General features: G+C 34.8%; 1 protein-coding gene across 1 annotated transcript; it reads left to right on the forward strand.

Moving 5' to 3' along the window:
* Nucleotides 1–25,659, forward strand: LOC141815905 (histone-lysine N-methyltransferase ATXR2). The gene is made up of 15 exons (XM_074703771.1): nt 1–140; nt 3,286–3,361; nt 6,846–6,931; nt 6,998–7,311; nt 7,581–7,693; nt 8,553–8,584; nt 12,351–12,493; nt 23,417–23,504; nt 23,934–23,982; nt 24,139–24,193; nt 24,358–24,427; nt 24,503–24,572; nt 24,649–24,725; nt 25,123–25,179; nt 25,386–25,659. Exons 1-15 carry the CDS (start codon nt 45–47, stop codon nt 25,530–25,532), a joined length of 1,473 nt encoding a protein of 490 aa, XP_074559872.1. The 5' UTR covers nt 1–44; the 3' UTR covers nt 25,533–25,659.
* Nucleotides 25,660–26,048: the final 389 nt, after the last annotated feature.

Here is a 26,048-nt window from a genome sequence, read left to right on the forward strand (position 1 = left end):
AAAACCCTTGGTAAGCCTACCGTCTTCTCCGCTCCTTCTGCTCGATGGAAGGCGGCAGCAGGAGCCCGTGTCCTTTAGACATTGAGTTTTCCACTCTAATCGCCGCTCTTCTTTCACCGCCGTCCGCTGAATCCGTCAAGGTTGGGTTTCTCTCTCTTTAAATCGGATAGTTGTAGCCGCAGAGAAGCCTTATTCTTCGTTCGCTTTCTCCTGAAAAGTAAAGTTGATTGCTTCAAAATTAGATTTTTACGAACCATTAGATAGCTTGGATGGATGCATTTTCTTTTTCATAGGAAACTGGATTGTTACGTAGTTCGCCTGTTGTTTCGTTATTCTATCATGTTTTGGTTACCCTGTAGTTCTTACTTCTTAGCGTACAGGATTTCTTTGTGCCTGTAAATCTGCAACTTCGTTCACAATCTCAATTTTGATGGAGAATCCTAATGGTCTAGTTCAACGTGTAATGCTTGCAATGGATAACGAGGAAAGGAGGAAAAAAGCGGCTGCTTAGTGACGTATGAGTTTCTGATGCCAGCTTGTGGTTGTAATTGGGGTTTGGAAGTAGGGAACAAATTTAAATACGCCTCTTTTGCTAAATTCTCGTTTATTTGATGCTGCACACCTGATTGCTTGATATGTTTCCTTAAATCAATCCAAAAGCTTCACCTACTTCCAATTGATTCCTAAACTCTCCAAACCAATTCAATTTTTATCCGAATTTAACATACATAACTTCTTAAATTTTATTAATCTTTGATTCTTTGGGCTGGATAATGTTCAAAATATTTCTCTGAGAAAAATTAAAACATTGTTATTCATTAATGACTTATTTGGATCAAGAAAACATAAGAGAGAACAAAATGAAGTATTATTCTACGATAACATATTATTTGATCCTAAAAAAGAGTCAAACCAGTTAAAAATATATAAGATAAATTGAATAAATTGAAATATCTTTGTCAATTTTGAGGAAAGGAAATATCATATTGCTTCATGTTATAAAAGGATAATTATATGTATATATATGGTTCGATATAAAGATCCTAGACCTAAAATACATTGCGGGGTTGAACCCACTACTTCAAACCTTATATCTCTTGTTTGAGATGACAATAGATACTATTTATGCCAACTTATTAGAAGAACAGGAAACGGATGAAGACTTGAATACAATGAAATGAAAATATAATTATTTGAGCGTAGTCAAACAAAACTTGGGAATGTAGCAAACATCCAATGATTCCTTGAACCTTGGATTAACAAAGCTCCTACAATAGTTAATGGAGTATACATGCGATGATCCCTCTAACTTAGATCAGCTAACACATCTATAAAAGAGAATGAAACTTGGATGATGAAAAATCTAAGCAAATGGGCTTCTCCTTAAAGAGGTGCAAGCAACAACATGCAATAGGTTGAAGGAATAGGATATCACTTGAGGGTCTTAGAGGAAAGCTAGGTAGCACAACTTGAGCCTTTACATAACAAAATGAGAACAAGACCTTTTATCTATTCAAGGAAGCAAAAGGTGATTTCACTTCAAGTGGCCCAGTATTGCCGACCCCACAACAAGATACAGGTAGGTAAATTAAGTATGTAGTAGGCCCCCAAGAGGCAGCACATTCTGTCTGTCATCCCCGCAAATTGAACCCATACCCATTTTATCTATTCAAATCTCTACTAAACATGGATAACACAATTTTCTAAATCTAGCAAAATAAGAATAAGACATTTTCTTTTACTTATTGTCATATGCACCTGCAAGTGAGAAATCATGAGGAGAAAAGGAGGAAGAAAAAGGTTATACACACAAAATTTAGACATCAGGAAGAAGGAAAACAAATATGATGGTAAAGAAGTCGAAGAGTACTGTTGGTCTTTTATGAAGGGGAGCAAGAAGATTCGAGGATTATGCAATAGAGTTCTTAGTTCTATGTCAGTGATACTTGTGATCGTGAGATGCCAACAGAGGACATACAATTGCGATGATAGAACCCACGATACTGCTAGCAATAAAGCCGGAGAATGCTACGGTAAAGGTGTTAGAGAGTCTTTTCCAACTATTGGCATCAAAGATGGCGATTTGCCAGCAATAGTTCTGCATTCAATGGCAAATTTGCATACAAATAACGTGATCATCCTTGAAAACTATTGCATAAGAACTATGGTAGTTGGAGGATTCACTAACACTACAACTGAAATATGGCACTAGATGTGGAATGTGTTGAGCAAGCAAGTGGTGGGAAGGTTAATAATTCTTGTGATGCTCACTATAAGCTCCAAATGTGAAGCTTCCATCACTTTGTAGATGGTTGTGACCGTTGACGCAATGGTGGGCCATATTTTTCAAGATGTCAAAGATGCATGCCAAGAAGAGGTCGATGGTGATGTTCAATTCATCTAGGCAAACCATTGACGCAGTGAAGATGGCAAAGTGGAAAGTTGCTAAGACTAGGCTTTCCATTGAACAAGAGTTTGCATAGGCAGACTTGCCATTACTTGGTTCATGGAGAAGATAACAATAGAGATAGGGCAGGAGAGAAATTATCAAAGGATGAGAGTGTAGGCCGAAGGTGGACTTCCCCAAGTGCCCAAGCAAGTGGAATACTTCTTTCCAAAACCCTAGACCCCAAGAGGCAGCTATTATACAATGTAGAATTTGGGAAAAGTAAATATCATACTATTTAATTATTTAATGTTGTAAAGGGATAATTGTGTGTGTCCGCGCGTGCGCGCGTGCGACTCATTGTATAAACCCTTGATAAAAAAATCCAACGTACAACTAAACCCACTACACCAATACCCCTCTTAACAATCTTAGCAAGTGTAAAAGTTTAGCTATCAATTTGAAGTAAAAGTTTTAAATAGATTTTTCTTAAAAAAATGTTAAAGTTTAATAATTTTAGCTAGTTATTAAACATAAAAAATCATATGGTGTAGATAATATGATGATAATTTGGGTGGTAGTTATGGATAATATATTTTTTTCTTTTATGGTGAGCAAAATAATTATATCTTATATTCTTTGCTATTTTATGAAGGAGAGCCTTGGTGCAACGGTAAAGTTGTTGCTGTATGACCTGGAGGTCTCGGGTTTGAGTCTTGAAAATAATTTTTTGTAAAGTAGAGTAAAGTTGCGTACAATAAATCCTTTCCCGGGACCCCTCATTGGTGGAAGCTTTGTGCATTGGGCTACCATTTTTTATTCTTTGCTATTTTATCAACTTTTGAATATCTGGAGCAAATTTATATTTCAGCTTGTAAGCCACCTTTATGCTGTTTCAGGATTACTATGATGAGCTTATTGCAATAAGAAAATGCCCTGACCTGAAGATTAACTTCAACAATGATAGTGGCAAAGGTATGATTGCCCAATTTGTATGTGCAACATTCTTATTAACCGTGTTCCTACACATGCTAGTGGGAGCTGTCTAAATGTTGATGATTTAGTTCTGCAATTTGTTTTAAACATGTAAAGTTTGCTCATGTAATATATATCCATCTTATCGACATTACTTATTGGAATTTGTATTGGTAATATCATTGGCTGGTACATGGTACTTCATTCAGTGGAATAACTCTGGGATGCATCAGTACTTGGGAAATTTCATTTTGTCCATTATCTACTTGGTCTTTCAATTTCTTCCCTGACCTTTAGGGGAGTATCCAATAAATTTTGCATTTTCAATTTTTCAAGCCCCCTTTTATCTCTATAACATGATGTAGAAAGGCTTCACAACTAATGTAATCTATATAAACTTTGTCCCCACTTATTTTCATTTAAATTTGGGTTTCAAATCAACATATCACAATACAGAATGACCATTGCTAAGAGCTTCTTGATGTACCTTTCACTGTTTTTTTGACAAATGGTAGATGAGACCATCTATACCTGTTATTTACAGCTCTTGTAGCTTATTTATTGACATGATGGTAGACCTTCACTGTTTTTTGACAAATGAAATTGGGTACTATCTATACCAGATATTCTGCAGCTCTTATATCTTAATCTTTAACCAGAACAAATTGAGCCATGCCCAGATCCCAAACCGATTCAGTCAAGCCAGATTCATCTAGCTACAGTACTTGTGATGTTGGAGAAATTCTTGCTCAGATGTGCCTTCGTAGCTCTTGATTACGACAGTACCTGTTCTAGTTTTAGATGGGTGAAACAAGGGTAAGAGGCATCTTGATGAAACTAATAGTTTTAGATTGTCAAAGGGTATGATTCCCTTTGGCAATCAGGCACCTTTCAGACTTGAACTCATTCGCCGCTGTCTGTGCATATACATCATTGGGTCCTATTTAGGATTCGATTAGAGAGTATTTCAAACCAAAACAAGAAGGCTAACAATGGTTGATTTCATGTAATTTATAAGTTTCTAAATTTGTTCCATCCATGTTCCCAATTAAACTGGGGGGTTGTTTCAACCTTAAAACTCTTATTTGCACTTGAGATTTCCAACATGTAATTAGTTCCCAACTCCCCCCAACCACCACCACAACACACACATTCAAAATTGTCATTTATCACCCACCTTCCGCTCACACTTTGAAATCCTTGTCAAGATGCCCACTCCTTATTTAATTGCTAATAGAGCTAACAATTTTGTGCACTACATATGACATAATACACAATTGATTGATTTGCAAATAAACTTGTGGGTGGATATCTTTCATCAAAATATTTTTTTAGCAAAAAATCTACATATGTGCCTCTAGCGATGGAAATAGTTGTAGCTGCCTCAGGTGTTAATAAAGTTTCTCAAACAAGGAGAAACTCTAGGCTAGTCAGTCATCTGTGGGTGAAGATCTTGAAGAAGAGGATATTAATTTTGAGAAGAAAGTGAGGAGGAATTGAAGTATTTTCTCCTCTTAAAAGGATGATTGTTGCTTATCACTATTCATTAATCAACTTATTTTATTGCGAACTTAACATTATAACACTGGTCATCTTTTTCATTGTTAGATATTGTAGTGTGATGACTCTAATCATAAATTTGCTATGTGTTTACTTGCAATGTGGCTTCATCATTGAGAATGTTTTATTGTAATTTTTGTTCTATTAGTTATAATAAGAAAAATAATTATTTTGTTGTTATGCATTTAACTATTTTTAGTATTTGTTCTTGCAATATCATAATATACAATTAAGAATTTATGATTGTAAATTACATGTAGTTATATTTTAATAATATTTTATTGTTGACATCTTAGTCACGCTTGTGATTGTGTTGGGGTAGTAGATGGTTTAGAATTGCTTTATAGTACCTAGTTTGGGACAAAGGTTATGATATAATCATGGTTTGAGGTATTGAGCCATGCCAGTTGGTATAGATGGAATTTGCCATTGTGGAACTGATCAACACACCATCAAATTTGGTTTTGCCAAAAACAAAGGAGAGAAGGGAGAAAGGGAGGCAGATTAAATATAAATTTTGATTAAATTTCTTTAAGAAATAACTAGAGTTCACCGTGACATCTTGATTAAATAAAAATTTATTCAAGTTAAGAAAATAATTAATTATTTTAATTTCATAATTTTTAATTCATGTCATTGGAATATTATTGAAGATATATTATAATTGTAATTGAATTAGATGTGCTCTGAATGGATCTGATTATTTTTTTGTAAAACTATCTAGATCAATTTGAAGTTAATTTTTTTTTTCAAATTCCAAGCTGATTTATAAAAAAAAAATCTTGAATGTAAAATTTTCAAATTTGATTGAGTCAAATTCCAATTGAATTTCATTCTTTATAAAAATTTTATGTTTATAAAATTAAATAAATTTAATTACAAAATTTAAAATCTAATTTAAGCCTAAAATATAATATTTTAAATCTCAAAATTTAAAAAATCTTATATCTTTATTTGTTAATTCTGATAATTGTAGTTACGTAAAAGAAATAAAACCAAATTAAAACCAAATGATAATTTTAAGTTATCTCGTTTTATCAAACAGAATATAAGAACAAATGATATTTAATGTTCAAATTTCTTATCAAATGCTTATAAATAAGTTTCAAATACAATTACATAAACTTATAAAATATACATTCATTTTAAATAAAATTGCATTCTTTACAATAAAAACCTCTCTTGTCTTTAAATTTGAAAATTTCTGATGTTGTAGAATTCAAAAGCAAAATATGCCCCAAATTACAGGGGACCAAAGGAGGGAATATATTATAAGTTTGAATCATTATAAAAGGAAAGAAGTATGCAATTTAAAGTAGCTAAAGTAAAAATCAAAACATAATTTGTTCAATCTAATCAATTATTAAATAAACATTTAATTATAAGAAAAATTTAGTTAAAAGATATAACATATACTAAGTAAAATTAATCATATTGTTATTAATTATTTAATTAAATAAATATTGGTATGATACAACTGTATACTTCCAGTTAGGGACATAAATTCTGACATGACACAAAATTTTAAACTTTGGATATAATTGTCATGTGACTTAATGGAGGAGACATTGCAACAAGAGTTTTAAAGTTTGGGGGGTACAATGACAACTTTAAAATTGTGAGGGACATTTTGGAAAAGTCAATTTCATATCATGGAGCAGCTACCCTCTCTTTTTTTTTTCCTAGGATGGCATGTTCTATATTTTGGAAAATATCTTTATTTTTTCTTGAGCAGAATTAATCATTTTAAGTCTTGGTTTTGACTCTGAAATCCTATCATAATTAAGATAAATGACAATAATCCTTAATTTTTTTTGTCCTGATTTTCTGACCATTTCTATCATAGCTATTGACTCCCATGGCATTTTCCCGACCATTTCAATCTTATGAAGGAGTCTGATGTATTAGTGTTTTTGAGTTGCAGCTGTTTTTGCTGTCAAAGAATTTGAAGAAGGAGAACTTGTTCTAAAGGATCCTGTACTTGTGGCAGCTCAACATACTACAAATAAGGTTTTACTCATTATCACATTCTTTTATATGTCCATATTACTTAATTGTTATTTTTGTCATTTGCAGCTTGATTGCCTTGTATGTAGTCATTGCTTTCGATTTATTGGTTCCGTGGAACTTCAAATTGGTAGGAAACTCATTCTTCAAGATTCGGGCTTAACTGATGATAATGAAAAAGTTTGCACAATGGCATCACACGGTGTGGGAACAGATTCCAATACAAGTACAAGTACTTCCCAAAATTTGAAGGAAAATTACAAATCTGGAGAAGTGCTAGAATCACTTGTCAGGGGCAACCTATCTTTGCCTTTCTCAAGTATATTTTCTTTACCTTCAGTTGTTGATTGTCCTGGAGGCTGCAAAGAAGAGCACTATTGCAGGTTAGAAATACAATTGTGTATTTTCCATGTCACTGAAACATTTTGGTTAATTGATGAAAATTTCAGACAAAGCAAGTAATGTAATCATCAGAATTTTTCAGTCATCCATTCAAGTATGATGATGAATAACTGATAGGGTAAAATGACTGTTAAAGGTTCATGTTAATATGCTTAAGGCATTCCTGTATCCATTTTTACTTATTTACTATCTTGCTTTGCTAAATCAGATTATATTCTAACCCTTCTTACAACGGCTTGCTTTCTTTTAGCAAATCATGTGCAGATTCAGATTGGGAATCCATTCATTCTATACTCTGCACTGGGATGAACAAAGAACCATCACAAAGGGATGCAATGCTCAAGTTCATAGAACATGCAAACAGTAAGTTTATGCAGCACATATGTCGTGTAATACAGTTTAAACATATTGTCATGATAAATTATCAAAATTCAATAAATTATGAACATGTATTGTTCAATCACTGTCACGTCATGCGGACATTTGACACCACTCAACATGCTACAATACGTGTTAAGATGAATTAAAATGTTATTTGTATTATTATTGTTTTTGTAATTTGTGTTTATACAACACAATATCAAAACTATACCATTTTAGATGGAACATAGAGTTCGAACTTAGGTATATAGCCGTGTTCTTTTCTTTTCTTCATCTCCTTTTTTTCTCTAATTTGTCACTGACAGAATACATCACAATACAGAAATTTTCTTTGTTTGCTATATGTGAAACTTTTGAACCTTGAAGTTAACTACATGAAAATTCATTGCTTGTTGCCTCATCATATTAAGATGGATATTAGCTAGTTTCTTTGTTTATTTGAACATATATTGAAACTGACATTATGTTGATTTTCCCCTTTTCAATTCTGTTACTAGTCACTCTTGAGAGGAGATGTATGCACTGGCAATCCAGTTTACATTTAACTCTCATTGCAAGCACCCTTTACTAGTTTAGTATATGTTGTTAATAGGATAAAAGTTTGAGCAAAGCCTTTTGAATAACCATTCAAGCTTTTTGGGATAAGTGGCTATCTAATCTAATTTAACATGGGTTCGTGTCATGAGATCAGTCTAGTCAATCTAGCCCTCCTGCACGCATTGTGGTTAAAATTGGTGAGACCTTTGCATCTGTTAGTGTCATTTAATATTATTTTCTTCTTGTTGATCTTACGATACAGTTACTTTCTCTTATTCTGATTTAGCCTTATTCTCTTTATTAGGTACAAATGACATTTTCATTCTTGCTGCAAAGGTATCATATTAGTTTATTCTCCATTTGTCTAATCTTTAATTAGCAGACTTTTAAATGTCATATGAAGTTCTGACAAAATTATCAATTTCTCATGGGCTTTACTTTCATGTTGCTTCATTTTATTCACCTGACTAAAAATTTGTTTAATTAGTGGCTTTGACCTCCTACTCAATTTTGATTCATTCTGTGTCCCTGTTGGCACCATCACATTGTAGGATAGCTAGAATGGCCATCAGGTTCTGGGTTCCAACTTCAAGTGGCAACTAACTAATGCTCTTTAGAGTGTTAATTTTTAAAATGGGTTGTTTTCATTCGATAGTTTCTTTAGTAATTAATATTGTAATACAGGTACATTATATGGGTAAATTTTCTCTTTGAAGATTTTACTATGGATCATTTCTTTTACTTAATTTTTAAAATGGGTTGTTTTCATTGGATAGTTTCTTTAGTAATTAGTATTGTAATACAGGTACATTATATGGGTAAATTTTCTATTTGAAGATTTTACTATGGGTCATTTCTTTTATTCCACAGTGATTTATGGACAGTCTCTAGATTAATATAAACATGCCTGCTTGCATTAGTCACTTAGTGATGTGCTACACATTACGCATGACCTAAAAATAATGTAGCAATGCCTCTTCTCTCAAAGAAGCTAGGTGTCAGCAGCAATTGCACCTTTTAGAAGATGTTTAAGCTAGAGCATGGCCATAATTAACATGCTTGTATGTGAACTGGTTGATGGCATTAGAATTTTGGTTCGCTATTATAAGGATGGAATTGTTAGACGTTGGAGAGGCTGGGGGGGGGGGGGTGATAAATAGCGTCATTTGCGCTTGGTCTTGCTTTTAGAAAAACTGACTGAAATATGTAAAGAAAACAACAAGAACAAAGAGTAAACTTGGGTAGGCAGCCCTAGCTCCTAGTGCACGGCCTATGATCCTTCAAGTGGATTGCCCCTTGGAATTCCACTATAATTTTCTCCTCAGATATCTTTCAGAGGAGAGAAACCTCTTACAAATCTGAGCTTACAATAATGACAACAAAAGAATACAATTTGTTAAACAAATAACAAGAACAAACAAACGTGTGCATAGTGAAATTTTTCTTCCTCTTGTTGCGGCTTGCTTTCTTTTGCACTAGATTGCTCAAGATGGCTTTGGAATACTACTGCATTCACTCAAGAACTACAAGCTGTCGCTAAGCCCTTGCTAAAATCCCAAACCTTTCCTCTTTTTATAGTCTGGTTGTTGTTTTCTGGAATCCGCTGATCAGTTGACTTGGAAATTTACTTTTGGATTGCTTAAAATGTCCTTTGTTGATCGTTGTTGTGTAACTTTTTGATCGATGACTTTTCTTGCTTTCCACGTGTTGCATTAGTCGACCCATATCCCTTATTAGTCGACTGGTTATGCATCAGTTCACTCCACTCCACTAATCAATTGACTAATTCTCGAAAAGCAACATTCTGTCCGTTGGCAAAGAAACCTGATTTTATTGCCTAGTTGACTCGATCATCAATCAATTGAATACTTTAATTCCATCCACTTTAAGGTTGAAAGCTTATTGTGCTAAGATTCTCCATGTCTTTGGGATTTTCTTGTCTACCTAATACAAGTCAACCTCGACTTACCAGGATTGCTAGTGCCTCTTGGACTTCATCCATTGCTTAGTCTCTGGTCAACCTCGACCTATTAAGACTTCTTTTTTACTTAGCCTTACGTCAACTTTGACTTTTCAAGACTTCCACTTGCATAGAGGTTATTCCTCTGGAACTTTAACTTTGCTTTGCATTCAATCAACCCGAGTCAAGAATTTTGTCACTTGCTACACATACAGTCCTCTTTTATGTGTTTGGACTTTGTCAACACATGTTAAACTTGTTCCTTTACCAATTTCTCTATTGGCCTTTTACACGTGCCAACACTTGTTGGATTTCCACCATTGCTAACACCTTTGGACTTTCACCACTGTCAATACTTATTGAACTTTCACCACTGCCAACTATTTGTTTGACTTCTCCGTTGTCAAATGTCTAGTTGACCTTAAGCCGTTTGGATTTTATCCAATGTCAAATATCTAGTCAACTGTCAACCTTGACCTTTTTGACATATCAAACCAACAAACATATTGCTCACATAATCTCTTAAGATTGCTCTCATGCCTTTTAAGTTTTTAACCTTGTTAGGCCTTCGATCCATCAAAAGCACTAAGTTTCTCGAGCTTGCTCCATATCATCCTTCTCCTTGTCTCCAATTTTACATTGTTGCAGGTCACCCTAGAGTCCACCTTGTCAGTACCTCAATGCACCAAGTTTGTCATCCTTCTCCTTGCTTCCAAGTTCACCTTATTACAGGTCACCCTAGAGTTCATCTTTTCAAGCCTTCAATACCTTAGATGCAACAAGCTTTGTGAACTTGCTCCATGTCGTCTTTATTACCTCCGAGTTCATCTCATATTGAGCTTTCGAGATATTTAACCAACAACTACTCAATGATTCTTGTTCTAGAGTCCACTTCACCAAGACTTTGGTACCCTGAATGAACTAAGTTCTTCGAACTTGTTTCATATCATGCTTCTTCTCTTGTCTCTGAGTTCACTTTGTACCAAGCTTTTGAGCCATCAAGCACAAACCAAACCTAATTCGACCTTGTTGAGTCAAATTGTTTTGCGAGTTGGATGTCCACTATGCCCGTCCCTTTATACCTGATCTATACATCAGGAACACAGCTAAAAGCTAACTTTATCTTTTGTTAAACACATCAAAATAATCAAAATAAAGGCGATCAAGCCTGGCCACTTGGTATCATCCTTTCCTCAACATTATGGACATGGAATACCCTGATTTCAAGGTAAATGGTCGTACTATTTTTAACTGGAAACTAATTCCAGATTTATAAGGGGTAATAGGAACGAAATAGTTTAAGGAATGTTTGATGGGCGATGAATGTTACTTAACCTGACATAACTTGGCTACTAACAAACAACATGACTATGTGAAGCTGTGAAAAATTCCTCATGCTGGAAAATATATGCATGTCTTACAACGAGCATTATCATTAAGCAGTACTATTCTTGACCATTTTCAGTCAGGTGCATGGATCTTATCTCTCTATTGGCATTCTTATATAGATTAAGTTGACTAAAGTTTTCTTATGTCTCCTCTACCATACCTTGAACTTTAATTAATTTAGCTCGGGTGTTGTGAAAATTCTTTGTAAGGATTTATGCTTTAAATGCCTCAGCATTCCTTAACGCTCTGTTTTCTTCTTTGTTTGTTTGGAAGTGAAATCCTCTTAAGAATCAGAGGTGTTGTTCAAATGAAGACATTGAATGCCTTGTATTTCTAGTTGATCAGACATAAGATGGTTCATTGTTATCTATGAAATGGCATGCACTGTTTATATGTTATTAGTTTATTTTCCATGGGAGAATCTGAGGCATCTACCTTCTAAGATGCATATTTCATACTTACCATTTTGTATTTTGTTCTAATATGTTATTGAACAATATATGTTAACTAGTTTTCTGCATCCTTCATGGCAATCTAATATAGGTATTTTGAGCAAACAAAGATGGATTATCTTGTCAGGTGATCTCAAAGTCATACGTGATTCTGAGATTCAGGAAACTGAACCATATATGATAACTAGCTTTTACAACATTCATGGCAATCTAATATAGGCCTTGATATGGTGGTTTCAAATCAGAAATGATATGTTTATTTGTTCATTTTTAGCAAACTTGATATGGCTTATCTTGTCAGGTGATCTCATACGTGATTCTGAGATTCAAGAAACTAAAAAAGCTATGTTTAAAAAAGAATGAAAAGTGCACTAAACTAGTGGGAATTGACTTCCCTTTGTTATTCGAAGCTTGGAAGCCAGTTTCAATGGGCTTCAAGAAAAGGTGATTTAACTAGTTCTACTTATCTTTTATGCATTAACTTGTTGGAGCAAAGAATCTTTTTTATGTATCATTTACCTAATTAAAAATGAGGCAATCTGTTCATAAGCCATTGACAAATGTGAGGTCTTCAGCAATTCAAACCAACATAAGAGCAATTCATGTGCAAAACTTATTATGAATGGTCAATTGATGGTTCAGAACGTATAAATTTCCTGTCTTGATTTTCCCATCACCACTACATGTTAAATGTTTTTGTTTGGTTAATATGAAGTTGCCATTTGTTGGCACTTTCGATCTTGTATATAATACCATGTAATTTGAAAGCTTCAAGTTGTTAGTCTAGATTCTTCTAAGTCAGAAGCTTTCATTATCAGTTGCATACGAGTGTTAGGAAATTTATTGCTTGGTAGACTGTGGCAAAATTAGTTGGTGCAGCACTGAAATCAGAAGTCTGGGAGGAAATCAATGAGAAAAAGATAACTATCTCACACTACGAAAACAAATTCACATAGAGATTGAAAAGTGTAGTAGTTTCATAATACAATGAGACACTACATTTTTAGTCTCATGTTGATTGAACCCTAATGTACGCATTCCAAATCAAAGAACTCGTGCCAAACTAAAAGATACTCGAAAGATACACATTGAACTACTACCAAACCTTCGACACCTAAAATAAACAAATTACCAAAACTGATTACAAATTAAAAACTCGCAGACGAAATTGATTTTGTAGTCACATCATTTCCTCTGTTAAGAAGAACTTTCCTCGGATGAGTTGTCGATGTCTTTTGTTAAATTGTCATTTTCAAGTATAGGAATAATCTCTGCTCAAAAATTTCTTGAATGCCTTTTTTCTTTGGGCCTCCTTTCCAAAATTGGTCCACCTTATTCTTCCTTTTGTGTTTTGGTCTACTCAAATTTCACCAAACAAATGAGCATATTCTTCAATTTGTAAATTAAGGTAGTGTGTAAATAAATAAGCTGGAAAGTCAAATGAACAAATATCATAGTTAAAATTTCCCAAAATATGACTAAATAAATTATATATGTAGTATATAAATGCTTCAAAAGTAGATGCCATAAGAAAATTTAAATTTATGAATGCAACAATCAGTATCTAATAATTATTACTCAATTAGATTTAATTGATTTGCAAACTTTAAAATTGATGTCTTGCATTCTTAGTTCTTGTTTGTGCAGTTCAATTTTCTCTTTATGGGCGTGTTTCCTACGTGGGAAGAAAACTAGTAAGGAAATAAGATGACAAAGATTTTCCTAGTGGCACTTTTTCTCTAGTTTATCATGTGGAAATAAGGGATGAAAGAAAAAGGTAGTGAGAATATTTCCCCATATTAGCTGTATATATGATACCATATTAGTTGTATATATGATACCATATTAGCTATATATATATATATATATATATATATATATATATATATATATATATATATATATATATATATATATATATGGTAGTATATATATATAGCAGTATATATTTGTTAATTATGTTAGCTATTAATTAGTTTTATTAACTTCTTAATTGTAGATAATTTCCTAAGATGAGTTTAGTTTCCTAAGATGGATTTCTAGTCTTGTATATAAATATACCTCATCTTTTAATAAAGTTATATATTCTTTTTCTACCTCAAGTAACATGGTATTAGAGCATTAGAGATTTGAAATTAGGGTTCTATCCTCGCCGTTGCTACTCTCTTGTTTTCCACTTGTTTGTGTGCGCACCAACCCGACGAGCTCACGGCCCCACGCTCATCTCGCCGCCCATCAGCTGCTTGATGAATTGGGATTTTATTAATTTTAAATCGTATTCTTGGGCTTTTACATGAAAATGATCATTTATTGGAATCGATTTAACCATATTTGTCCCATATTGCATAATTTGAGGTTTGGTATAATTTTTGTGATTTAATGGTGATTTTTGGCATTAATTGGATTTTAAATTGATTCTAGGGCTAAATCGGATCCGACTCGAGCTCAACCGGGTCAAATCAAGTCAAATTTGTCAAATTGATCAAGCCAACATGAAGGACATGATCTGGATCGAGCCCGATCAAAATCTCAGAATTTTTTGGAAGCCCTAAGCAGCCCTAAAGCCTAGATCAAGCCCAGACCGTCAGATCAGAAATGGACGGTCCAGATCGATCAATTAATCAGAACTATATAAACTGGGATTTAATCGATGAACAGTGACTCGCCGTCACTGTTCATCGTCTTCGCGCGGAGCCTGTTCTGTTCGGCGACGTAGCAAACGGCGAGCTCCCGTCCACCCGAATCTCCTCCATTGCATTCCTTGACCTCCGAAGAAGCTAAAGCCGGTCCTTTGGGTATACTTCGGCAGCCGGAATTGGTCCGACGGGGAGGGTTTCACCGCCGGCCGAATTCTCTGATTTCTCGCGCTCCGGCCATCCACAGCACGAGAAGGCGCCGCGATTCCTTTGAGGGGTTCTCCTAGGATCGTGGAGCCTCCCTATATCCTTATCAATCCGATCGGAGCAAGAGGAAGACGAGAAATCCGGTTTTGCAACCTGTAAACGCGCTGCACAGTTCGGTTTTTGGCCGGAGAGGGTTTTTCCGGGCAAACTCTTGGTGCTGGAAGCGGCCAAACCACCCGACGACAAGTTTGAAGCTTCTAATTGGGTTCAAAGCTGATTGACGACCAGCTGAGGGGGATTTGAAGGAGAAGAGGAGGATGGATGTTACTGCATTACTGCATTACTGCATTACTGATACTGCTGTTCTTCGTTTCTGAAATTTCGTTTCTGATTTGTTTCTGAAAGTTCAATTTCTGAGTTGTTCTTCATTTAGACCTTTAGCAAACGTGTGAATGTGGTTTGGTAGTTGATTGTTTGGTTGTTGTTAGCTGCAATTCTCTGATTAAGCTTGCAACCTGAATTTCAAACTCTGAAAACACTGCTGCGTGCCAATCGGATTGCTTCAGTTTTGTTTTGATTTGTTTTGTTTTAAAGCCTCAGTAGCTTGGTTGTAAGCCTTCGAATGGGTTACTGAAATTCTCAGTCTGATAACCTGATTGTGCCACACTGTACCGTGCCACTTGTTATTTGATTCATCTGATTAAATTTGGGTTGCTTTGACGGTGTGGTTGCATTTTAACATTTAGCCATAGAGTGTCAATGAATTGAATTGAATTTGCTTCATATTGCTTGCATCCTTTAGAGAGATAGAGACACTCATTCAGATTAAATTTAGGATTAGGATTTAGTAAAGGATTTCTTCCAGGTTTTGGAGTTGTTGTTAGGCTTGATTAGGAAATAACTTGATCTACATTGCATTTGGTTTTCATTAACTCAATTCCTTGATTTAATTTATATTATCATTTGCATTTCATTCCAAAATCCATTTGAATTGCATTCTTAGGTTAGATTAATACTTAGGTTTTCTTTCTTGCTCTAATGCATTTCTCATTTACACCTTGAATTTTAATTTGCATTTCATTCCAAAAATCCCCAAAACTCCATTTTCATTGAAAACCCAAAAATACGACACACCCAAGCTCGATTTAAACCGTTTCTACTAGTCCTTGGAAAAACACGACTCGAGGCCCCTATACTTCCTTTTTCGGTATTTATCGCGGGTTTTCGATAAAATCTATAAATTCTAATTTGAAGCCCTATCGTGACACCTAGTTTAGGGCTTTTCACTGCTACGTCTTGATCTTCCTTCGGATTCTTTTCTTATTTGACTTCCTTTGAGATAAAATCTTATAGTTGAGAATAAGTCTTCTATTATAATGAATGTGGTGTCTATGATGTCTAAAATCATAGACCATAAGCTGAATGGTTCGAACTATTTGGATTGAAGTAAGATTGTTCGTCTTTATATACGGAGTATTGATAAAGATGATCATTTGACTGATGATCATCTTAAAGATGATTTAAAGCAGATATGACTTAGAGAGAATGCTTGCTTATTCCTTCAGGTTCGGAATTGTATTGATAGTGAGCTAATTGATTTGATCAATCATTGTAAATTTGTTAAAGAACTAATGGATTATTTGAAATTTTTGTACTTCGGAAAAGGGAATCTCTCCCGCATATATGAGCTTTGCAAAGCCTTTTATCGTGTAGAAAACGAGAACAGGTGGTTATCATGAGCTTCCTCGTTGGCTTATCTTTTGATTTTGAGTCTGCTAAGTAGAGCTGTCAACGGTAAGGTTGCTTCCATGTGACCTAGAGGTCACGGGTTCAAATCCTGGAAACAGCCTCTTGCCAAAGGCAAGGTAAGGCTGCGTACAATGGATCCTTTCCCCGGACCCCGCATGGCGGGAGCTTCGTGCACCGGGCTGCCCTTTAAGTAGAGCTGTCAAACGGGCCAACCTATGGCGGAGCGAGCCAACCCATTAAAAATTCATCATATGGCGGGGCGGGATGGGCTGAACCACCAACTTGGCAAGTTGAAAAATCTCCAACCCAACCTAAGGCGGGTTGTGGGTTAGGCGGTCCAACTCACGGGCCTGTCAAAAAATAAAAAAATATTAAAAATATTAAAAATTTTAAGTTTGGATTGAAATTTTTAAGCTTGAATTGTAATTCAGACAGATCAAGCCCACTAATTTATTAAGTTTTCTATTTTAATTTTAAAATTTAAAATAAATTAATAAACTTTCTCAACTTGCAAGTCAACTCAAGCCCGCCGTGGGCCAACCCACGTAGGTCGTGGGCCTAGGTGTGTCAACCCATCTGAACCCATCTTAAAATGAGTTGATAAAATTTCAACCCAACCTACCTAAATTGCTTGGCGGGGCGGATCAACTCAACGGGCCCAATCCAAATTGACGACTATACTGCTAAGTCACAAGTTCTATCTAGTTATGAGGTTTCATCTTTACAAGATATATTTAGTCGCGTTCTCTGTACAGAAAGTACTGCACCCATTTCGCTTAGTGGTGCTTTGGTAAGTCACAATATTAATTATGTGTCTGAAAGATCAACTAGTCACAGTGGAAATAAAGGAGGAGGTTCACAGGACTTTTAAACTCAAACGTTGAATTCTAGTGGTATTGTGTGCAACTACAGTCGTAAGCCAGGTCATACAAAGTTTGAGTGTAGAAAGCTTCAGTACAAAAATCAACAAAAACACTTTGACCCATATTACATCCACTAATGATGCCTCTAATAAATCAATTCTTATCTCTGCAGATGAATTTGTCGAGTTCTCAGAATATCAGGAATCACTCAAGTCTTCATATTCCTCTATCACTGCTATTGTTGATTTAGGTAAACACAACGCATGTCTTGTTTCTCATCCTCCAAATGAGTCATTTTATTCTGGTGTCACAAATCATATGACAGGTAATTCTAGTCTCTTTTCTACTTTTTAGTCCAAAGTTAACACTTCTACCTTTACTTTAGCTGATGGGTTACCATATGTGTTCGTGGGTTTGACACTATTAATACTCCCCCTTTCAAAGCTAACACCAATGATGAGTCTCTTTTCTTATTAACCACATGTCATCCTCTGTTCTTCACAATGAGACTCCTTTCAAAATATTTTTTTCCAATAAACTGTTGTTTCTTGTTAACCCTAGGATATTTGGTAGCACCTGTTTTGTTCGAGATGTTCGTCCGCATATCACTAAATTAGACCCCAAGTTTTTAAAGTGTGTCTTCCTTGGTTACTTTCATCTTTAGAAAGGATATAAGTGTTATTGTCTCAGTATTCAAAACAAATATCTTGTTTCAATTGATGTTATCTTCATGGAAGATACATTTTATTTTCAGTCTTCATCTATTTCAACTCGTCAGGGGAGGATGATGATTTATTGATATATTCTGTCAAATCCTTTGCACTTGTCTCGAATCAGATCCTATCAAACCTCCTATTATTCAAGTCTACTCTAGGCGTCAATCTCTTGATTCAGGTCCTGCATCTCCTCCTTCGTCAGCTGATCCAATCCTGAGCGATGATCTCCCTATTGCGTTACGCAAAGGTAAACACCAGTATACCTATCCTACTTCTTTTATTTCTTATAATAGTTTGTCGTCATCCTCTTGTTTTTTTTATTGTTTCACTCGACTCTATTTCTATTCCTAAAACTGTTTGTGAAGACATATCTCATCCTAGTTTGCATGATGTAATGATAGAGGAGATGAATGTTTTAGATGATAATGACACTTGGGACTTGGTTGATTTACCTTTAGGGAAACGGACTATTAAATGCAAATGAGTGTTTACAGTTAAAGTTTGGATGGGTCAGTTGCTAGATTGAAAGCCCGTTTTATCGCAAAGGGCTTTACTTAGACCTATGGCCTGGACTATTCTAACAATTTTTCGGCCGTTGCAAAATTGACATTTGTTCGATTATTTATTTCAATGGCTACTACTTATCATTAACCTTTACATCAATTTGATATCAAGAATATTTTTTTTCATGGAAATCTTTAGGAAGAAGTGTATATGGTGCGACCTACTGGTTTTATTGCTCAAGGTGAGTTAGGGCGAGTTTGTCGTCTTTGGAAGTCCTTGTATGGTTTGAAACAGAGTCCTCGTGCTTAGTTTAGAAAATTTAGTCAGGTTGTTAAAAATTTTGATATGATGAAAAGTAAATCTGACCATTCTATGTTCTATAAGCAATCAGGAGCCGATGTCATCCTGTTAGTTGTGTATGTGGATGATACCGGAAGTGATATTACGAGAATCTCATCTCTTAAATCTTTTATTCATGCTCAGTTTTACACGAAGAATTTGGGGGTGCTAAAGTATTTTTTAGGTGTTAAAGTTACAAAGAGTAAAAAAGATATATTTCTATCTCAGAGAAAATATGTCCTTGGCCTATTAATCGAGATAGGAAAATTGATGGCAAAGCCTTGTACTGCTTCAATGATTCAGAACATGCACTTCATAGGAGATGGGGGATTATTCGAACATCCTGAGAGATATCAAAGATTGGTTGGGAAATTGAATTACCTTATTGTAACTCATCTAGATATTGCATATCTGGTTAGTGCTGTTAGTCAATTTATGTCATCTCCAACAATGCATCATTGGGCAGTGCTAGGGTAAATTTTGTATTACTTGAAAGGGACATCTAGACGAGGTATCATGTATGCAAATCACGGATACATTTGTATTGAATGTTTTTCAAATGTAGATTGGGTGAGTTTCAAAATGGATAGAAGATTTACTTCATGTTATTGTATTTTTGTTTGAGGAAATTTAGTCTCATGGAAGAGTAAGAAGCAAAATGTTGTGTCACAATCCAGTACAGAGTCAGAATATAGAGTTATGATACAGTCTGTGTGTGAGATAATATGGATATATTAACTCTTGACTAAAGTAGGACTTAAGGCTTTAGTATCAACAAAACTATGGTGTGATAATCAAAGCTGCTCTTCATATTGCATCGAATCATGTGTTTCATGAGTGAACTAAGCACATTGAAATTGATCGTCATTTTGTCTGTGAGAAGATTCAATAAAATTTGATTTCTACAGGATATGTGAAGGCTGGTGAACAACTAGGGGACATATTCACAAAAGCTTTAAATGGAATTTGGATTGATTTCTTTGTAATAAGTTGGACATGATTAATATCTATACTCCAATTTGAGGGAGAGTATTGGTTGTATATATGATACCATATTAGTTGTGTGTGTGTGTGTGTAGCAGTATATATTTATTAATTATGTTAACTATTAATTAGTTTTATTTACTTCCTAATTGTAGATAATTTCCTAAGATTAGTTTAGTTTCTAAGATGAGTTTCTAGTCTTGTATATAATTACACCTCATCTTTCAATAAAGTTATATATTATTTTTCTACCTCAAGTAACACCCCAGATCTCCTTTATATGCTATTATTCGATTTACGCAAGAAACTCATTTTTGCTTGCAACAAAGTACAAATTCAATCTCAAAAAGATATTTTTTTATTTTTCGAATCCATTTGTTTTTTGATGTTTTCAATATATAAAATTTTGGGTTAGACTATATACAATAGATCCAATGTGATTCGATTCTTCTCTGAGACCCTGCATTAGTCGGAGCTTCATACATCGGACTGCCTTTTAGGTTATCCTATCACTTTTCCTTCCCTTTAAGGAAATAATCAGATGAAAAATATTTCATATTATTCTCCTTATGGATTTTTTTTTTCTCCCTACCCTTTTCTATCCCGAAGGTGCGGTTAGAGAACTCTTGTAAAATGTTTTGAGGACTTTCTTATGGTTGAATTATGAGGATGATTTTTGAATTGAACTCTTTTATGTGAACTATAAGTTCTTTGATTGTGAGTGAACTACATACTTTGGTTGATATTATTTGGTTTAGTCAAGGAAGATTGTTTTATATGTAATGTGGCGGGGCATATTTTTTACATCAATTTTCTTATCTTTTAATGCCAATATGTGATTAATTCTTGTCCATATTGGTCTGGTTTGCCAATATTTTTTTATCGGATCTATCAATTGTGAAATTGACAAATTGTACCCGTTTAATAGAGGACATCTCATTCTAGTCAAAGTAGATTTATATTTTCATTAACCAATCAAGAAATGCAATGCTTAAGGATTCATTCTTCCGTCAAAAAACAAAGGCCTGTTTCCTAATATCTTTAGTCATATAAAGATTGTTGTTTTCAAGAATGCGACTGAAGTTTTTCAGACATGAAATAATGTAATCGTGAATTTATGCGCATGTTATTTCTGGTTTGGAAGTGCATGCAAAATTAATATCTATTAGAAGCATTAGAATATTTCATTCTAATTTTTATAAATCTAAGCTCACCTTCCAGAAGGTAGTGAGATCTATGTCTCCTATCTATCATGTACCTTATGATAATTCTGCTGTCTGATGATTAAAAACAAACTAAGGTGGAACTAAAAGATGCATATGATTTTTTTTATGTACGATGATTAAACCAAATAAGAAACTATGAATGGATTCTGTGTTTTATGTGTTCATGCTGATATACGAAAAATTGTGAGAAAAATTAAATGTAAGAAATTTATATTTACCCTGAATAAGTAAAAAAAAAGTACAAGAGAGAATGGGATTTTACTGGGATTATGTGAATTGATTCCAATCTTGAAGTTGCCATGAGATTGAGTTTCATTAATGATGCTTAGTGTTGTCTTTGCAATTCTCCAACAAAACTTATATTGGATTAAATTTGCTCATTGAACTAGATCAAATTCTTGGATCTTGGATTTGATCTCATTCTTCCCAAGGGCTACAGTAATCCCTTTTTTTTCTTGCTATAGTAGCCACCACTTACTGTAAAACAGATTGCTTTCATTTTTTCCATTTTCTTAACAAAGGGACTAAGCAGTAAAAGTGGTGGTAAAATCTCAAATCTGATCAACTTTACGGATGGTGTTGGGACTCACCATGGTTGCAAACTTCAAGTGAGGTCATGACTGTGAAGTGGTTAGGATGCCAATGATGGCAACCTGGGAACCAGTGGAACAGATTGGGCCTGGCCGCCTGGATCATGCAATGATGGAGCTGAAGGCTAGCGTCACAATGATGACACCTCCTAGGCATAGTTGGTGGATGCAGGGTAGCGTGTAGGCAAGTGAAACTGCTCATGAAAGCAGATTGGTCAGCTGAATCTAGAAGATAAGACTGCATCTGAGGTTGGCATTGCCTAGTCAGGTGGTGTCAAATGCAAATAGTAAGTGAATTACGAGTGGTGGGGAGTTGCCAAAGGAGGTGAATCTATTGGTTCTTTGCTGCTGTTGTGAAAGGCAAATATGGGGCTGCCTTCTGATAGCAAGCAACACCAGCGAGAACTAGTGGTTTGCTGTACATGCTAGGTTTAGGAGAGCAAGTTATATTTGTAGTCATAGAGATGGGTCCTTGTGTAGACAACGTGTGGCTCTCATGCAGGAGCCAATAGTTGTTGTGATTGTTGGCAGCACAGGTGTGACCTAGGCTTGCAACACGTGTTAGGTGAGCAGCTTGCACGGGATCTGATGTTGAATGGGCCTGGGTGAGAGGAAAGCAGATAGGTTGAAATTGCTTTTGACAATGTGAGGTGGGCAGTATGTTGGTGGCAGAGGAAAGGAATGTTTTCCTTGTGAATTGCTATATAGAGATGGAGGGGAGGCGGTGGGTGATATTTTGCGGTGAGAAGTGATGGAGCACAATGGATGATGATGATGTTGGATTGATGAGCGGGGAGGATGGTGGTGCATGAACAGAACAATATCAACTAAATTAGAAAAAAATACCATTAGTTGGGAAACACAATAAATGCAGTGTACTTGTACCAAATTAAAGAACTCCCACCAAAATAAACATATCCATTAAGATATTCCTACTAAACAAAAAAATCAAACCTTTGACACCTAAAATAGAACAATTATCAGAATAAATATGAACTGATATCTTGTTTGCATCATTAGTCATTTTGGGTAAACAGCAAATGATTCCCCTTTCAGTATTGGAAGTTACTGGGCATGTATGTGAATTTTCCGACTAACATTTCCATTTAGTCATGTCTTTGTTCTTGCTTTCATTGACATTGACCACAAGATGCTCAAGCTTCAACAATCCACCGTGGACAAAGGTCTTGCTACCTGATGTGGATTGATCTGTTGAAAAAATGATTTGGATGTCATGATCTATGCATGTTTTAGCCTATATTACTCTTATTTGTCTACAAGTATTCAGCATGTTGAATCTGAGTGTGGACACAAATGATTCTAAAAATTTTGTACATGATCAATGGGGCTGATTAACTTGGAATGCTGTGTCAGTGAAAGTGTGGTCATGAGTGCATAGGTTAGTGGAGTACAAATACCTATTGCTGTCACAAGGAGACTTATCATTCCTTTAATCTCTGTGATAGTTCTTTGTTTATTTACAGTATAGATATATGTTAACCTAGAAATATCTGTGATACTGAATACTGAATGTCAGTATCTTTTTCTTGCAGGTGGTGGGACTGTATTGCTTTGCCAGATGATGTTGATGCATCTGATGAACAATCATTTAGAATGCAAATAAGAGATCTTGCTTATACTGTAAGCATACTATTATAATAATTTTATGAGCTTCCTTTTCTACTAAATTAAATTTGCATTGCCAGAGAGTTGTTGTTATTGAAGGTCTATCAATTGTAGGACAGATTATTTGTTAATTGGATGATATAATAAAGTTAATTAGGTGCCTATCCTTTTTTTTGTGTACTAGCAAGATTCTAAGATAAATTCCATGATGTACTGGAAAGTGGAAAAAATGGAGGTAGGTTCTCATTGACTTACTTTGGCAGTTCTGTTGATCTGATTATCAGTAGAATTTGATTGCTTATATTGTTTGCCAAGTATTTTGTTCTTAGCTGTCAGGCAGTTTCAATGAGCTAGACTGTTTGTGATCATCATCATACATGTGCAAGTAGAGATGGAGCTCTCTTTAACTCTTAAAATAAATCCTAAACTATGCTATTTTTGCAGTCTCTACTACTTCTCAAGAAATCAATTTTTGAGGATGAATGTGCCCCTTGTATCCTTGGAAATTTGTAAAGCCGGTTGGTTAAAATGATTGGTTCCTTTTTAATGTCGATACTTTTCTTGATTAACTGTTTTTGATAATTTTGGTAGGTTTCTATTCATTTAATTGTTCTTTGTTGTAGTTTTTACTATCCTTGACCAGACTAAGTATTTTCGCTTGAGATATATGGGCATATTATTGGCATGTTTGAGCTGAATAATCTGTGAGTAACAACACCTTCAGATACTTTGGTTTCAGTAATTGATACTTTTCTTGTTCAAGGATACATAGTCCGCTTTAGTAGTTATTTCATATTGGCAGTATATTGCTTTTGTCTGCATCTTTTATGAATTTCTTTGCAAATGGACCTGAATTTCTGAAATACAGTGATCTAGTTGTGGCTTCACCAGTTGAGGATTATTTCATCTACATTGACGAACTTCCTTCTCCAGACAAGGTAAACAAATGCAGGTGCTTCTTTTGCATAAATCAGGGCTCAATCCTTCTAACTAAGAGAGAGAAACTTTTGCAGGAAGAAGCTGAGAAACTAACACGACCATTCCTAGAGTCTCTAGGTGATGAATATTCTGTTTGTTGTCAAGGTATGATGGAATGAATTCCAGTTTTTGCCTTGGTGAAGATTTTTTCAATATTTGTATCTTGTTTTCCTTCGATCAGGCACTGCATTCTACCCTCTACAAAGCTGTATGAATCATTCTTGCCTCCCCAATGCCAAAGCATTCAAAAGAGATGAGGTATGTTGGAGTTCTAATTATTCTAGAGGTAAATTGAAGCCGCAATATTCATGAGTTTTATATGCTCATTTCATAGTAAAAGACAATGTCTCTATCTGCTGGTATTACTGATAGATTGTATGCTGCACATAATCACAAAGACACTCAGGACTTGTGCACACTAAAAAATTAGGACATTCAGAACTTAGAATCCAGGTCAAAAGTTCATGTTTGTTTGCTTGATTATAGGATCTTTCTTTAATTGAACCAGTCGCTTGACTAAGATTTATATTTGAACAGTCTCCAAGTGCAAGTGATCTTTATATTATCTCTCCACGATACAGTTGAGCCAAGATAATGAGAAATTTTAACTTCAAAATGTTACTAATGCCATTTCATTGTAACACTTCAATTGCAGGATAAAGATGGCCAAGCTGTCATAATTGCAGCGCGCCCGATACTTGAAGGAGAGGAGGTATTGCATTACAAAAGATACGATACCAAAAGTTTTATCATCTATACATTCAAATCTTCATTCTTCCATCTTTGTTATGCTATTTCTGATGATGCTGTACACCGTTAAAACGCTAATATGCTATTTCTAATAGTCTTTACAATCTAATCTCTATCTATTTCTTATGTGCGCTGTCAAAACCCTAATGTATGGATCTATTTATGTAGATTACTATTTCGTATATCGACGAGGATCTCCCTTACGAAGAAAGACAATCACTCCTTGCAGATTATGGCTTTAAATGCATGTGCCCAAGATGTGTAGAGGAGATGCCAAGTAATCAACTTGAAGAGGAGATTGTTTGGACTACTTAAAGAGGACATTGTAGATTATATGAGATAGTCTAGTTATTTTTGACCTTTTATAAGCTAAATGAATTAGTCACTCAAGTTAAAAATGTTTGAGCACAATTTCCTGATACAAATTTAGAAAATTTCTTATTGGGATTGTAATTTCTTAGATGGTGTTTGAAATTTAGGCCATATGATATAGATCAGAAGAGAAAACGTTGAATAATCCTGCCAAAGATGACAAACTGAAGAACTAGAGGAAGAAATGTAGAAAAAGACCAGATAAATAATCCAATTTGGTCAGGAGATGGAGGATTTCAGGAAGGATGGACGATGTAGAAAACTACTTTTTTGGAAGTCTCATGGAAGTATGCTCGATCAAACGACAAGACAAAGAGTTTGAATTCCGGCGATGATGACAGAATAGTTGTAGTAACAAATATGTAGATGATGAGAGAATATTATGGATTTTCTCTCACACTTTGTGAAAGGTTTGAAATATATGCTAAATCCATATAATTTATGCCTAGTGTTCCTGTC

The sequence above is a fragment of the Curcuma longa genome, unplaced genomic scaffold (genome assembly GCF_044706935.1).
Source record: "Curcuma longa cultivar G26 ecotype Majalengka, Jawa Barat unplaced genomic scaffold, ITB_CL_G26_1.1 contig_11979, whole genome shotgun sequence".
In the NCBI taxonomy this organism is placed as follows: domain Eukaryota; kingdom Viridiplantae; phylum Streptophyta; class Magnoliopsida; order Zingiberales; family Zingiberaceae; genus Curcuma; species Curcuma longa.

What these genes read in the sequence shown, in the direction of transcription:
- LOC141815905 (XM_074703771.1), top strand. Translation starts at nt 45, where the DNA reads ATGGAAGGCGGCAGCAGGAGCCCGTGTCCTTTAGACATTGAGTTTTCC. An exon ending in ATGTTTGAGCTGAATAATCT is followed by an intron (nt 24,194 to 24,357) that starts GTGAGTAACAAC and finishes TCTGAAATACAG; the next exon opens with TGATCTAGTTGTGGCTTCAC. An exon ending in CGATACTTGAAGGAGAGGAG is followed by an intron (nt 25,180 to 25,385) that starts GTATTGCATTAC and finishes CTATTTATGTAG; the next exon opens with ATTACTATTTCGTATATCGA.